General features: G+C 40.7%; 3 protein-coding genes across 3 annotated transcripts; 1 reads left to right on the forward strand and 2 right to left on the reverse strand.

The window, feature by feature from the left end:
• Positions 1-1,768: 1,768 nt before the first annotated feature.
• Bfra_007625 (putative c-5 sterol desaturase protein) lies at positions 1,769-2,886 on the reverse strand (the record flags this gene model as incomplete). Its single annotated transcript, XM_037337996.1, has 2 exons — positions 1,769-2,552; positions 2,627-2,886. 2 exons carry the CDS (start codon positions 2,884-2,886, stop codon positions 1,769-1,771), a joined length of 1,044 nt encoding a protein of 347 aa, XP_037190059.1.
• Positions 2,887-8,032: 5,146 nt separating this feature from the next.
• Bfra_007626 (putative transcriptional repressor tup1 protein) lies at positions 8,033-10,119 on the forward strand (the record flags this gene model as incomplete). Its single annotated transcript, XM_037337997.1, has 5 exons — positions 8,033-8,159; positions 8,297-8,378; positions 8,430-9,321; positions 9,370-9,840; positions 9,895-10,119. The coding sequence occupies 5 exons, from the start codon at positions 8,033-8,035 to the stop codon at positions 10,117-10,119; spliced, it is 1,797 nt and encodes a 598-aa protein (XP_037190060.1).
• Positions 10,120-12,374: 2,255 nt separating this feature from the next.
• Bfra_007627 (putative phosphotransferase enzyme family protein) lies at positions 12,375-14,187 on the reverse strand (the record flags this gene model as incomplete). Its single annotated transcript, XM_037337998.1, has 4 exons — positions 12,375-13,264; positions 13,319-13,684; positions 13,757-14,041; positions 14,091-14,187. 4 exons carry the CDS (start codon positions 14,185-14,187, stop codon positions 12,375-12,377), a joined length of 1,638 nt encoding a protein of 545 aa, XP_037190061.1.
• Between the last annotated feature and the right edge of the window lie 473 nt (positions 14,188-14,660).

A 14,660-nucleotide genomic window follows, 5' to 3' on the forward strand; every position in this document is an offset into this window, starting at 1 on the left:
AACATGAATAATATCAACATCATATACAACATCAAAATCAAAATCAACAAGTAAAGCAAATCCAAGCCCCATAAAACAAAATAAAACAAAGCACCAGAATAAAATACACACATGTAAATAAATCAGAATAGAGAGATTGAATACTAACACTTTCTTCCTCTCTCCTCTCCTCTCCTATTCTCGCCTGTTCTCCCTCTCTCTCCTCCAACCCCCCAGCATCCCACTCTAAGCATCCTCTCTCATTCTCACCCATAACCCTTTTTTATTTTTCTTTTGATTCTACCTTTCTTTTTTACCCTTCAATCTCCTTTCTTTCAGTTTCGTTTATTTTTACTCCTTTCTCTTTTTCCTTACCCTTTTTTCCTTACCCTTTTTTCCAATTCTCTCTATATTTCTCTTTAATTTTCTTTTTTCTTTTATTCTCTCCTAATTTTCCTTTTCTTTTCTTCGCCTATCGTCACTCTTTCTCTCTTTCTCCTTTTCTTCTTTTTGATTTACTTTCCCTCTCCTTCTCCCACTCCTTGCTCTTCCTCTCTCCTCTCTTCTTATTCTCACCTATTCTCCAATCCCCCCGCATCCTACTCTAAGCATCCTCTCTCATTCTTCTTTCAATCCTACCCTTCTCCTCCACTCTCCAGTCTCCTTTCTTTCCGTTTCGCCTATTCTCACTCTTTCTTTCTCTTTTTCCTTGCCCCCTTTCCCATACTCTCCACATCCCTCTCCAATCTCTTTTCTCTCTTATTCTCTCCTGATTTTCTTTTCCTCTCCTTCGCCTATTATCGCTCTTTCTCTCTGTCTCTCTTCCCCTCTCCTCCCCAACAATCAAATCTTCAGCCTCCTCTCCCCCTCCAACCCCAACCCTTCAACCTTCAACCTTCAAGCCTCCTCTCCTCCCCAATAGCCAAATAATAATCAATCGATCAATCAATCGCCTAATATCTAGCTAGTAGCTAGATAATCAAGTATATCAAACCGGTACATTAAATGCACACACATACACAAACATACACACAGCCACCTCTTCCAAAAAATATACACATACCACAGTACCACTAAACTTCCCTCTCCCTCTCCCTCTCCCTCTCCCTTCAAAAAAGAATATCCATTATCTATTATCTATCAACTACACTCATTTTATTCATATATCTATATAGCACTCATTTACCTCTTTATCTCTTGATTCATCCATCCATCCATCCATCCATCCATCCATCTCTCAAGTCCAAGTAAGTAAGTAGATATAAAATAAACACAAACCAAATCACACACAAGAATCAAATCACACAAGAACCAGAACCAGAACCAAAAGCAAAACCATAAAAACCAATCATAAAATTCAAATCATAAAATTAAAAGTAAAGTAGAGAGTAAAGTAAATAAAATAAAATAAAATAACTAAAGCACTCTCTGGTGATCTAATAAGATGAGGTAAAGTAACCAGGAAAGACGTGTAACATAACGTAGTCCATATCCCTATTCTTTCACCATCAATCTTCATCTCGCTCATCTCCTATCACATTATCTATCCATCCACATTAATATATCTACCATAGTGCTTTATAACAACTGAACGCCTTCGTATGCAAATCATTTCCATCCATCCATCCATTATTTTCAAACCGACATGAATCTACATCAAAAATGCCATTTCATGTCATACCATGCAATATATACAATCAATGCATCTTCGAATTCCCTTCCTCCTCTCACCCCAGTCAAAAGACCACTTGACACATATGCATGCCTTGCCAATCTTCAAAAGTTCCAACTAATTCGTCTTCTTTTCCACACCACCATAAACTCTATCATCCTCTCCTTCCGCCTCCAAAACCTGTTTCTCCATTTCCGCAACTTGTCTCTCCCACTCCTTTTGTCCCATCTTACTTTCCCTTCTGAAAAGTTCCTCATTTGGTTTTCTATAACTACCTCCCAATCTATCCCAAAGTGTCGTATATTGACCATAATTATAATTGAAGTAAAGATGATGCATCGTATGACAAGCGGCTCCATTCAAAATTGGACTATTGGCCACATATTCTCCATCATGAATGAAAACCGTCCAGACTTGCACGAAGAAGAAGAGACCGAGGTATGCGAATTTCTGAAGTGGAAAGATGAAGGGAAAGACGTGGTAAGGAAGAGATTGCATCCAGCCATCTACGGGATGAAATGCAATTGAAGCGTAAGGAGTTGGCATAATCCATTTGTGATGTGGTTTGTGAAGTGTCTTGTATACGGAAGGATGATGGAGACCGCGATGGATAAAGTAGACGAAACAATCTGTGAAGAGGAGGAAAAGTGGAAATTGGAACCAATTGTACCACATACCCGGTCCTTCGGATGTAAGATCGTATAGTTTTGAATAGCCTCTAACTTCTGCGAGGAAGAAGGGAGTGGTGAGAATGGACATTAGGGGCATCGAGTTACATGCTTGAGAGATCTCCATGCGGATTTGGTTTTTGAGGAATTTGGGATGTTGAAAGGTAGTTTTATCGAAGACGAATAGGTACGAGAGAGTAGAGATTGTGAAGTAAATTGCTGCACCTGCGATCCTATATTGGAATTAAAGTTAGCATTTGGTCATAACCTTTACACCTTGGATCGCATTGGACGTAAGTAAACATACCAAGTAATCAGGAACAATGAGAAAGCTTGTCGGAAAATGTTATCTCTATCCCATTGACTGGTGTACGCCGCGTCTGTCGGTTCGAACTGAAGAAAAGAATTCGAAGGATGATATTGCCATGTTGAAGTCGTTTTTGGATCGAGTATTGTACCATTAATTTGTTCTCCAATGGCATTCAATAGTATGGGTTTTGCGGGTAAGAGAGCGGAATAGAAATGATCGAAGAAGTATTTGTCGGTGACTTCTAATGCGATATCCATGATTTCTGAATGTCTGCAATGCAGAAATCTTCTTGTGAAGAGACAATTGTCGTTTGGTGTAGGAGGAGAAGTATATTGACTTCTTGAAAGGCTTCGAAATTGTGGAAGATGTGGGAAAAAAGGAAGCCAAATGAATGGATTCTATGTTTCCTTTCCTTTCCTTTTGCTTTTTTGTTGAGTGAATTGGTACTGTTGTTGTAATTACCTAGGCAGGTAAATTACACCAGGTTGGAGAGATTCGAAATGTAAAAGAAAGACTTGGTGAATATATCACCAGCGAGATATCAAAGGTATGAAAGAGCAAGAGGGAAAAGGAAAGAAAAAGGAGAGTGGCGGTATGTTTTATTAATTTGATTTTGAATGTTGATGCGACAATCGGAAGTTTTGGAGGAGAAATGAGGATGGGATATGTACTGTGATATCTACTAGGTATAGATATACCATACTAGGTAGGTATTGTAGTAGGGTAGACATATTTCAACTTTTTTCTCTAATCGGAAGACCCTCTTTTTTCCTTCTCTATATAGAATTCAGTTGGTAGCCACTATATATATAATATATATATAATATTTATATAATGTATATATAATGTGTATATAATGTATACATAATGTATATATAAGGAAATATATAAGGAAATATATACAATGTATACACAATGTATATATAATATATATGAGAAAAATAAAAAATAAAAAATAAAATAAATCCGATCCGATGTGACTATTTCAGAAACTCGGGAATGTGGATTAGAGGATTTTCTTACCATTGACTAATAGAATTTCTTCTAGGAAAGATCAATTATCAATTAGGACTAAAATAAGATCTCCCTCCCTCTCTCCCTACCTAGATAATAAGGGGTTTGAAAAATCAAAACAAATACGAAAACCCCAACTACAATCCCATGAAGAAGTTAAGGTATCTACAGATACCTACTAGGTAGATTATCGATTCATCAAACTCCGCACGAATCAAAAGACATTCTTGATATTCGATCTGATAATAATTAGCTTCCTTTTCTGAACCTTGTAATCACACACTCACTCTCACTCTGAATCTTCTCCATAAAACCTAGAATCTCTTACGAGAATCTTTCGTGTGTGGGTTGTGCGATTGTCATTCGAGTCTTCCAAGGTTAGATCATCACCAGCAACAGCTCATACAGATCCCGCGTTCCCTGTAGCTGGCACGTATTTACTGGTCAGTACGGATCTAGATAGTACGACGGATGTTCTTTTCCTACGCATCTAGACAAAGGGGCCAGCCAGCTAGCCAGTCAGCCAAGTAAAAGACTCATCATGATGTGATTATCATTATCATAAGTTCCGATCTTTCCATCTTCCATCTATCATCCTAGGTATCTGGCCTGTTCTCCAAGCTCCTACACCATCCCACACAGAATAGCTATACGAACAAGAACGGCAAGTTTGTTTTCCGAAGCCCTTAAATCAGCTCACTCATTCTCCCTTCAGAGTGATCTACCTCTACCAGGTACCTGAGGTACCTGTGTGCTAGGGAATGCCTGACGCATTCGGATATTTTCTCACAAAAACATTCTCTCATTGGTGCATCGGTGTATTATTGCAGCTTATCTCCGTCTGTATGCGATTGTACCTGCTTTTGGAGGAGTGATAAAGTTGGGGATTTTTCTTGGTGGACGAAGGAAGTATTGGTTAGAGTGGAATGGAAGAGATCTAATCTTATCTGTGGTTTGTCGGTATGTTACTTGGTAGATCGGCTTGGTTTTATTTTGATTTCTTTGAATTGTGATTATGAGATGGGATGAGATGGGATATTGGGATGATATAAGTCAGGATGGGATGACGGGAAGAATCTTGGTCGGCTTCAACGATAATGTTTTGATGGTTTGAGTAGGTAGGGACGATTATTCTGATCGGTTGTCATATCAAATTCTGTCGTCGCTGCTGTTCGATATCTAATGGGTCATGGAATACTAACCATACTTTAAGTAAGTATTCTTGGAAGATGATAGCTATACCTCCCTCTATTGAGTGATTCTAGATGAAGAGTACAGGAGATTCCACACCACTCAATCATTATTAGTATATCATCTTTCCCCCTTCCCACCTTGCCTGAAATCTGGGGATAGCTTCAAAGAGAGAAGCCGAAGACTTTGACTTTGTCAGCCGTCTTATATTTATATCGACTTTGGCACTCATTGGTACTTGAAAATAATAAGAACCTACCTAGACTTCCATCACGAAGCAAAGAAAGAGAGCTCTTTTAATGGATATCAAAAATACCTCATGCCAGTTACAGAAATCTACGCCGACCTGTCACAATTCTGTTTCTTCCTTAAAACTTCTAGAAACACTTTCTTTTTCTTGACTCCTTAAAATCAAGGCATCAAAAACTCAAATCCCGAACCCCTATTCCTTACCCACTCTACAGAGTAATAAGTTGCCACTCACTTGTTCTTTCCCCACCTTCCTCACGTCTCCCGTAACCGGCATTTTCGGTTAAAGAAATTGATCCGGGGCCGTCAAACATGACTGCTTTTATGGCGCAAAACATTATCCCGTCCGAAAGGATACACACATATCTCCTTCGTCTCTTCACCCATGTTTTTCTTACCGATGATTGATACAATTCCGAGTGAATGGGTAAGGTATGTTAAGTATGGGAAACACCAAATGAGATGTTGATGTACAAAATAGTCTGAAGCGTATAAATCCAGGGTGGATGAGGTCTTCCTCAATAAGAACACGCATCCGAAATCATTACCTTTGGTTTAAACTTCGAAAAGCTTACGTGTAACGATTTCTTACAATGATGTATTGATGTGCGCTTGTTGCAAAAGCTTGATAGCAAAATGGTAATTTGAGTCGACAGCAGTAACAGTGCCAGCTACTCCTTAGTATCGTCGTTAGTCTCAAAGTCAATTTAATGGATTCTCTCTAGACCGTGGCTGTAGACAATGTTACCTAGTATCATCTCTAGCCTATCCGTGATGAGAAGTACAAGTTTGTGACGAGACGGGCAGCATTTTCCTCTCTGCATATCCCGTACCTACCGTGGCGTCTTGTTGATTTCAAGGATTGTTTTATGCCTCATTGAGAATAACTTGTGAAAGCTAATGCTCGTACATGCATACATGGGGGAAAAAAGACAATTAATCAATCTGCCTAGCACATTAGTAAATAACATGCAAGCAATTGAAGCCTACTTCGTTTGTACTTGTGGTGCGCCTGTTCGTGATATCGGAAGGGTATTGGTTGCATGTGGCCAGCTGTAATACTACAGAGGAATCAATGGTTCACCAATGAGGTTATTCATAACGAGTTCGTATGAACTTGACTCAGGAACGGGGATTGTCGATGTTGATAGGCCTTTTACATTATGGTTGATACAAAAATGGATATCTAGTAGGTGTATCGACCGGTAAGTATTCTACTCACGGAGTACTGGGTACCTACCTACCTTTCTACCTACCTTCCTACCTACCTACCTACCTGGGTATCTCTTCGCTTATGTTCGGAAGGCGCATGCTTTTTTTCAACGTATCCACTTTCTTCCCTAGTCATAATCCTTGGATTCACATTTCACCAGGATTACATGACGGACTAAACAAGGATCAACAAATGTGAGACAAGGTTTAAATTGTGGCAACTGTGGGTTAGGTGAGTTTGTGTTTTTTGATCACATGACATACGCCTTCTCAATCCATTGAAGTGTTTTCATTCGTTTGCTTGATGGATCTTTGCGATGGAGAGAGAGAGAGAGGGATAGAGAGAGAGAGAGAGAGACAGAGAGAGAGACAGAGGAGGAGAAGAGAAGAGAAGAGAGGGAGGGAAAAGATAGAAACGCTTGACTGACTTCCTTTACCTTCAGCCCTGACTAATAAAGTGATGACATGAGTCTGGTACATACATGGTATTAAACTTCCTTCATCTTACCATCGCCGTTGTCATTCATTGTCATTGCCGTTGCCATTGCCATTTCTTTCTCCGCTCTGACCCTGACTTGACTTCTCTATCAAAAACCCCCAAATCCTACCCAGATAGATGTAACACCATTTTGTCTGTGGTTCATACTATCTTGTGTGTGGATTCTACTAGAAAATCTAGTTTGCTTTGCTTTGATCTGATCTGATCTGATCCTCGTTTTTTCTTCTTCTCCCTCTTCTAGTCGCAATACGGAGTAAAGACTGGATACCTACCTACCTACCTACCTACCTACCTGCCTAGTAGTATCTATCTCCTCTTCTAGCCCTTTTACTACACTTTCTACTTCTACCACGGCCACAGAATCTGAAGTTTGAACCGACCGAAAAGATTCACTCACCTCTTTTTTGACCTCCACTTCTTTCCTATTTAGTACATACCATATATACCTACCATCCATTCACCACCACTACCATCACCTATCCATTCATCTATCCATTCATCTATCCATTCATTCATCCATTCATTCATCCATCCATCAATCCATCCATCAATCCATCCACCCATCCATCCATCCACTCATCCACCCATCACCCACCCACACAAACCTTACTACACACATCTCATATCTCACTCACATCTCACATCTCACTCCAACCTCCAACCTCCAACCTTCAACCTCAATTAGTAAAATCCACTTCCACACCCACCCACACCTTCACCCACTTCAACATCAACAACATCAATCAATCACATTACTTTTCTCATCCGAACATCATCAACGTGGATCAATCAATAACTTCACTTCATTCAATCATTATCAATTCATCTCTTCAATACCAGAATTTATTTTTTTCGAATTGCCGAATGCGATTAATAGCTTTTTAATTTAGTATTCACTTGGCATCATTGGAATAGGTGGTGTTGCGACAGATTGTAAGACCTAGGTAAATAAAAAAAAGTTGCAAACGCGCATTTCCACACTTCAATCACAACTTCCAACTACAAGCAAACTGTTGCGCACAATCAAGAGTAAGTACCTCACTAATCTTATCTCCTATCATCTTCACGTCTCTCTCGTCTCTGCTTTTCTCGCCTTGGCGCAGCGCACTGCAAGAGGTCGTGATGGTACCTCCAAAGAAAGCTGGAATCCTAAACCTTCCAATTTGAGTTTGCTGACCACCTAAAGGCATATCATCCAAAACCGTTTCGAAATCGCATCAAAGGTCGATTAATACACAATGTCTATGTACAATCATCGCGGTTTGGGTCCTGCCCCGGGTACCGCTCGATTGAATGAATTATTGGATGGCATTCGCGCCGAATTCGATACACAACAACGAGCAAGTGGGGAATATGAACATAATAGTGAGTCGCACATCAATAGCGTTGGGGAGGTGATGAGGATGATGGATGGGAGGATGAGGAAGGAATTCTGTGGAATCTCCGACTTACTGTGGTCATGATCTAATATCCGGCGCGATGCTAATATTATGTCTTCTTAGTTGCACAACAAATACAGGAGATGCAAATGGTTAGAGAGAAGGTCTATCAAATGGAACAAACACATCTAGCTTTGAAGCAAAAGTAGGCTTACGGATTCACATAGAGAAGCTTAATTTTGCTAACGTTCAAAAGATATGACGATGAAATTCAACGCCTTCGCCATGAACTCGAGGCCAGAGGAGGCGCTTCTCGTCCACCTGCTATGGGGGGCCCTCCACAACATGCTCCATCTCAAGCACCACCAGCAATCGGACATGGTCCAAGTAATCTTTTTGGAGGTATAATGGCTGGTCAAGCAGCTCAAGGAGGTCCAGGTTTGGCTCCTCCGCCACAACAACAAGATGCGCAAGGCCCACTTCCACCACACGCGATGCCTCAACCACAACCGACCCTTCAAGGCCCTCCACCAAATCAACAAGGTCCTTTCCAAGGTGGTTATCCTCCACAAGGTCCTCCACAGAATGGTCCATATGGTGCTCAACCTCCTCAATCAACCGCTTCCCCAGGTCCCGGCAAAGGAGGCCCACGCCAAAACCGTGGTCCAGGTGGCCCAGCAACTCCTCAAATGCCACAACAATTGCCATACAATAACGATCCTAGACAATCACCACAAGTCGGTCATCCATTAGCTGGTATCGCTCGTGGACCTCAATACCCAGTCGGTAATGTGGGAAACGCTTTGGCAGAGTTGGACCTTGAACGATTACCACCACAATTTAAGAAAGTAGAGGCCGACTGGTTCGCGATTTTCAACCCCGATGTTCCAAAGATTCTTGATGTTGATCTCGTTCATACCCTCATTCACGAATCTGTGGTTTGTTGTGTTCGTTTCAGTCATGATGGAAAATTTGTCGCAACTGGTTGCAATAGATCCGCTCAAATCTATGATGTTGTCACTGGAAACAAAGTTTGCGTCCTTCAAGATGATTCTGTAGACTCCGTTGGAGATCTTTACATTAGAAGTGTTTGCTTCAGTCCAGATGGAAGATATCTCGCTACAGGTGCAGAGGATAAATTGATCAGGGTATGTTTTCCCCTCTTTTAAAATATTTCACGTGCTAACTATAAATAGGTTTGGGATATTGCTACACGAACCATTAGAAATACCTTCTCGGGACATGAACAAGATATCTATTCATTGGATTTCGCTCGTGATGGTCGTACCATTGCTTCCGGAAGTGGTGATCGTACTGTCCGTCTTTGGGATATTGAAGCTAGTCAAAACATTTTGACTCTTAGTATTGAAGATGGTGTTACAACCGTCGCCATCTCACCTGATACCAAGTATGTCGCTGCTGGTTCTCTTGACAAGAGTGTTCGCGTTTGGGATGCTGCTACTGGTTACTTGGTAGAAAGACTTGAAGGTCCAGATGGTCACAAGGACAGTGTTTATTCCGTTGCATTCGCACCAAATGGAAAAGACCTCGTTTCTGGAAGTTTGGATAAAACCATCAAGATGTGGGAACTTGTCGCTCCAAGAGGTGGTCACCCAAATACAGGTCCAAAGGGTGGAAGATGTTTACGTACATTTGAAGGACACAAGGTGAGTGATCATTTGTTTTTATGTTCAATCTTTTGTGCTAACAAAATTTGATAGGACTTTGTTCTTTCCGTCGCCCTCACTCCAGATGGAGCTTGGGTTCTTTCTGGATCAAAGGATAGAGGTGTTCAATTCTGGGATCCAAGAACTGGCAACACTCAACTTATGTTACAAGGTCATAAGAACTCTGTTATTTCCGTGGCACCAAGTCCTTCAGGAGGTTCTTTCGCTACTGGTTCGGGTGATATGAGAGCGAGAATCTGGAGTTACAAGAACATCTAATAGACTGTTGGTGTAATGAAAGACTTGTGGTCGGAATGAAAGTAAGAAAAAATGAAAGAAACCCGAAGAGGATAGGAGAAGAAGAAAAATAAAAACATGGTATTGTATCATACCAAAGGCGAGGCGATCAATGGCGTACTTGGTATGTTGAACCTGGTGAAATGGTATCTGATTGACTCTTGATTCATTGAGAAGTTTTATGTTGGCAAGTTCATGGTGAACTGAAATGGCAATATATCTCTGAGGGAGGTTTCTCATTTGGATGTTGGGGATGCGATGCATGCATGGGTTTCGTTTGTCTTATAGGAATTACTTGATGGGAAGGGAGGGAGAAATGAAATATATTTGATATGATAGATCAATGAGATGTAATTTTTTTCCAAAAGTGAGATGTGGTTTCTGTGTATTGTGAATATGATGTGATGTGTTGTATAGTAAGAGAGGAGGTGTACTGATTTATGTCTGAAGTGCTTTAATTTGTTTGTAAAATTGTTATTGTTTATTATCTGTTACTTTTTCAGGCTCTCTAAAGAAGTTCAATTTCATTTTGCGAATCTCGATTTACATTTACATTTACATTTACATTTACATTTACATTTACATTTACATTTACATTTACATTTACATTTACATTTACATTTACATTTACATTTACATTTACATTTGTAGTAACATCTCCATCCATCCATCCATCTATTCAGACTTTAAGGATTCATTTGTTATACACCTTGAGAGATTTTTCATTTTTATTACCTACATAAGAAAGAAAGAAAGAATTGTGAAGTTTTTTTAAGTTTTTTTTGTGATGGTTATGGTGATGGTGATGGTGATGGTGATGGTGATATTTTCTTGATCGGAATGGATCATTGGATTATTGGATTATTGAATAGATAGATAAATGTATCATGAGTAAAAAGAAATAGAGAAATAGAGAAATAGAAAAACGAATTTGTAGGATTATATATATTTGTGGGTTTGAATTTTGGAAAGAGGGATGGGTATTTAGGTAGGTAGGTAGGTGGGTAGGTAGGTAGGTAGGTAGGTAGGTAGGTAGGTAGGTAGGTAGGGTTGTTATGTATGTATGTATGTATGTATGTAGTTGGTTTACGATTGGTTAGTTGGTTGGTTGGTTTACTTTGTATGTATGTATATATGTGGATTCTTGGGTTGTTGGTAGAATTCGAATTGTTGAATTATGTAGTATTTTAGTATTTGTATTCTTCGCTGCAGCTGGGAATGAGTATGAGTATGAGTATGAGTATGAGTATGAGTATGGGTATGAGTATGAGTATGAGTATGAGTATGAGTATGAGTATGAGTATGAGTATGAGTATGAGTATGAGTATGAGTATGAGTATGAGTATGAGTATGAGTATGAGTATGAGTATGAGTATGAGTATAAGTATGAGTATGAGTAGGGTTTATTATAGGTATGCTTTGGGTTGATACTATCTATTCAGCCTGGAGGATTTTGAGAGATGCGGAGCCTGGAATTCACATTGATCAAATTCTAAGCGGTGAAGATGGGGGAATAGGGGGTAGTGATAAAAGGGAAGTTGTGAGTATGTTATGTATCTAGGTATGTTGGAGTACTGTTGATTTCTGATCTCGATGGATATAGTACTGTACACAGGTATCAACTCATCTTCTCATTTCATGCAAAGAACTCTCCTTAACGATCCAATTCACATCTAGCGGAAAGAATATAGCAGAACGACCTGACAGATAGCAAAACAATGACCTTTTGAGAAATTCGAGTGTATGGGTTGAGATTATTGATCAAGTACGATGAGATTATCATTCCCATCCATCATAGCAATCATAAATTAATTGACTCCTTCATAAATATGATCCATCATCTATGCTTCCCGAAGTTCAGATTTTCCCGGTTCTGTTTTATAACCCCGAAGTAGGATTAGGTCTGAATACTTGTACTCGACCGTCTACGTCTGTAGATTTTGCTCGAATGGAATCGTGGCATTGAACTTCCCAGATCTCGACATGGATCTTAAGCCCACAAAAAACGGGCTGCGATGAAAACCAAGGCAAGGGGGTCTTGGGATTTTGGACTTCAGAAACTAGCTGCAGTCAATTAAACGATTGATCAAAACTGGTCGCGCTGTTAACTCTCAAGGGGCCAGCTGTCGTGGAGATAAGCTGCAATAGGGTCAATGAATGGAATCCCTATGACCCCTGATTGCGCAGAGAGATTTGAGGTAAATATCGATGTTGGCATCCAGCTCGACTGCTGTAACTCAAGACTTGCAATCATCAAAAGGCCACAACTCCTTCACATCCTTCTCGGTCATTGACTCATCTTCACCTTTGCGTGCAGTTTCCAACGCAAGATCAAAGATTTTTTTGTGAGCACGCCTTACCTCCTCCCAGCATTCAATGGGCACCCATCCGTCAGAATTTGTACGTAGAAGTTCGATAAGCATCAGTTTGAGCTCCTGGACGTGTTCAAAAGCCTTGTGTTCTTCCTGATGTTTCGCAAGCTCTTCCGGAGTAGGACGGTAAGGACATTTCCCAACTAAACCCAAATGATTCCAATTCTCTGCGAGATCAAGAAATTCCTGCCGCAACGCAGTTGCACTATCTCTCCATGAAGTGTTGGAGTACTGAAATGGCCGGACAAGCAACTGGTGAACTGATCTCGCCACCCGCATTTTGGGAATGAAAGCTTTCATGCAAATTTCATATGCCTGATTACTGTACGAAGCCACCTTTTGCATTTTGATGTCTTGCTCGGATAAAGAAGGTTGGTGACTTGAAGCCGCTTCTTCTGGTGAATCTTCAGGGGCAGCGGCAAAATCTGGCACATCATTTGCATATGTGAACGCGGGTTCAATTGAGCTCGATTGCCAATCAATAAGACATGTGATTAAGGTTGGGTCTTCGTCCGAAACATAAATGTTCCTGGCGTGTAAGTCTGCATGGAGTAGAGTTGGTGCCGAAGCATTTTCAATTTGTGGTTGCGTTATCAGTTTTTGAAGTATAATCTGAGCCAAATCTAGGAGGTTCCGGTGCTCCTTGACAGTGCCGAAATAGGATGGTCGTGATAGATCGATTTGGGAGGAGGTGGATGGAAGTTTAGAGTGACCATTGGCTACAAGACCCGATGCATACGCTGCGAGATTCTTCCCTTTTGGCTTTGTTAGAACAATGGATGATATAACAATGCGGAAATTTCACATACAAGGACCAGCAGGAACCGTAAGACCCTTTTCCGTGTGGCTGGCACTGCGATCCCAATATGTAGTTGAGCAGTGTGGCCCAATACAAAAGCCTTCGCTAAGGGGTATCTTCAAGGTCGAGTCAAATGGTGCGTTCTCAAAATATATGCTCCCATATGCTGGAAATTCAAGTGCTGCCAACTGCTTCATTGTCATGCACGCTGATTGAACACATCGGGTATATTGACTTCCGGACATGGTAAGCCATCGTTCTTGTAATTGCACACCCTCGACGTGTTTCATGATGATGTATTCGCTGCCAATGGGATTACTCGCGTCATCTGACCAAGCGAGAATATGGGGCACGGGAATTGTAGTATGAGATTTCACTAGATAATCGGTCAATCACCAGAGCTGGAGTAGCCCATGCAAGAATTACAGTATACGTCATGCCTACTAACCATATGCAATGGTAGCAACTTCGGAATTAGTGGTCAGAGCCGACGGGCCTGCGACTCGAGTTGGCAGACGTGCCACTACTCGTTTCCCATTATTCAAGAGAAATATGAGAACCCTGTTGAAACCACCCTCCTTTTTCTCGTAACTAATTATGTGCGAGGCCTCTGAACATAATGACAAGACTTTCTTGCAAAGTTCTTGGAATTGGAAATCGACACGTCGCAAGGCGCGCTGCTCCTTATCCCGGTGCACCCATCGTCCGCTCGTGTATATGAATGGGAAAAGGGCTGCAATGGATTAGCAATAGAATGCAGAATTGAAAATATTGATCTTTACGGTCTTTGGACGGCGCCTGGATATGTGGTATAGTGCTGGATCTTGGAATGGAGACAGATCTACGAAAAATAGCATGGGACAGTAGTTTGGAGAACATTGCTGGAGACAATGATGACTGAGGTGAATGAATGGAAAAAATACACGGGACAATTGATGTTGAAAGAGAAGAACAAGCTTTAAGTAATAAGTTCAATTAGTTTGTCGCCCCGGCCATTTCAATCGCTTCCCAAGAATTTACCCAAGTCGTTAGTATTACCGACTAAAAGAACTTAGATAATTCTCCGTGAGACTTAATAGATTTTTTCTAGTACAGGGTATTTATACCTATCATCTTCTTTCCTCAATCCTTATCACTCTCATATCTATTGTGTCGAATATCTGAATCCTGGAAGAATTAAATCCTCAAACAATCAAACCCTCAAGTAATCACATCCATTGCCGATAAATTACAACGATACCTACTACGTGTCTCATCAAGCTGCTGCGCTTTTTGATTGAACTCGCGTCATCCAACAACCTCGCCCCACACACATCGAGCCCTAGCGCCATTTTACCCTGGCCCGTATTAAT

This window comes from Botrytis fragariae (assembly GCF_013461495.1).
Source record: "Botrytis fragariae strain BVB16 chromosome Unknown tig00000112, whole genome shotgun sequence".
Lineage (NCBI taxonomy): Eukaryota > Fungi > Ascomycota > Leotiomycetes > Helotiales > Sclerotiniaceae > Botrytis > Botrytis fragariae.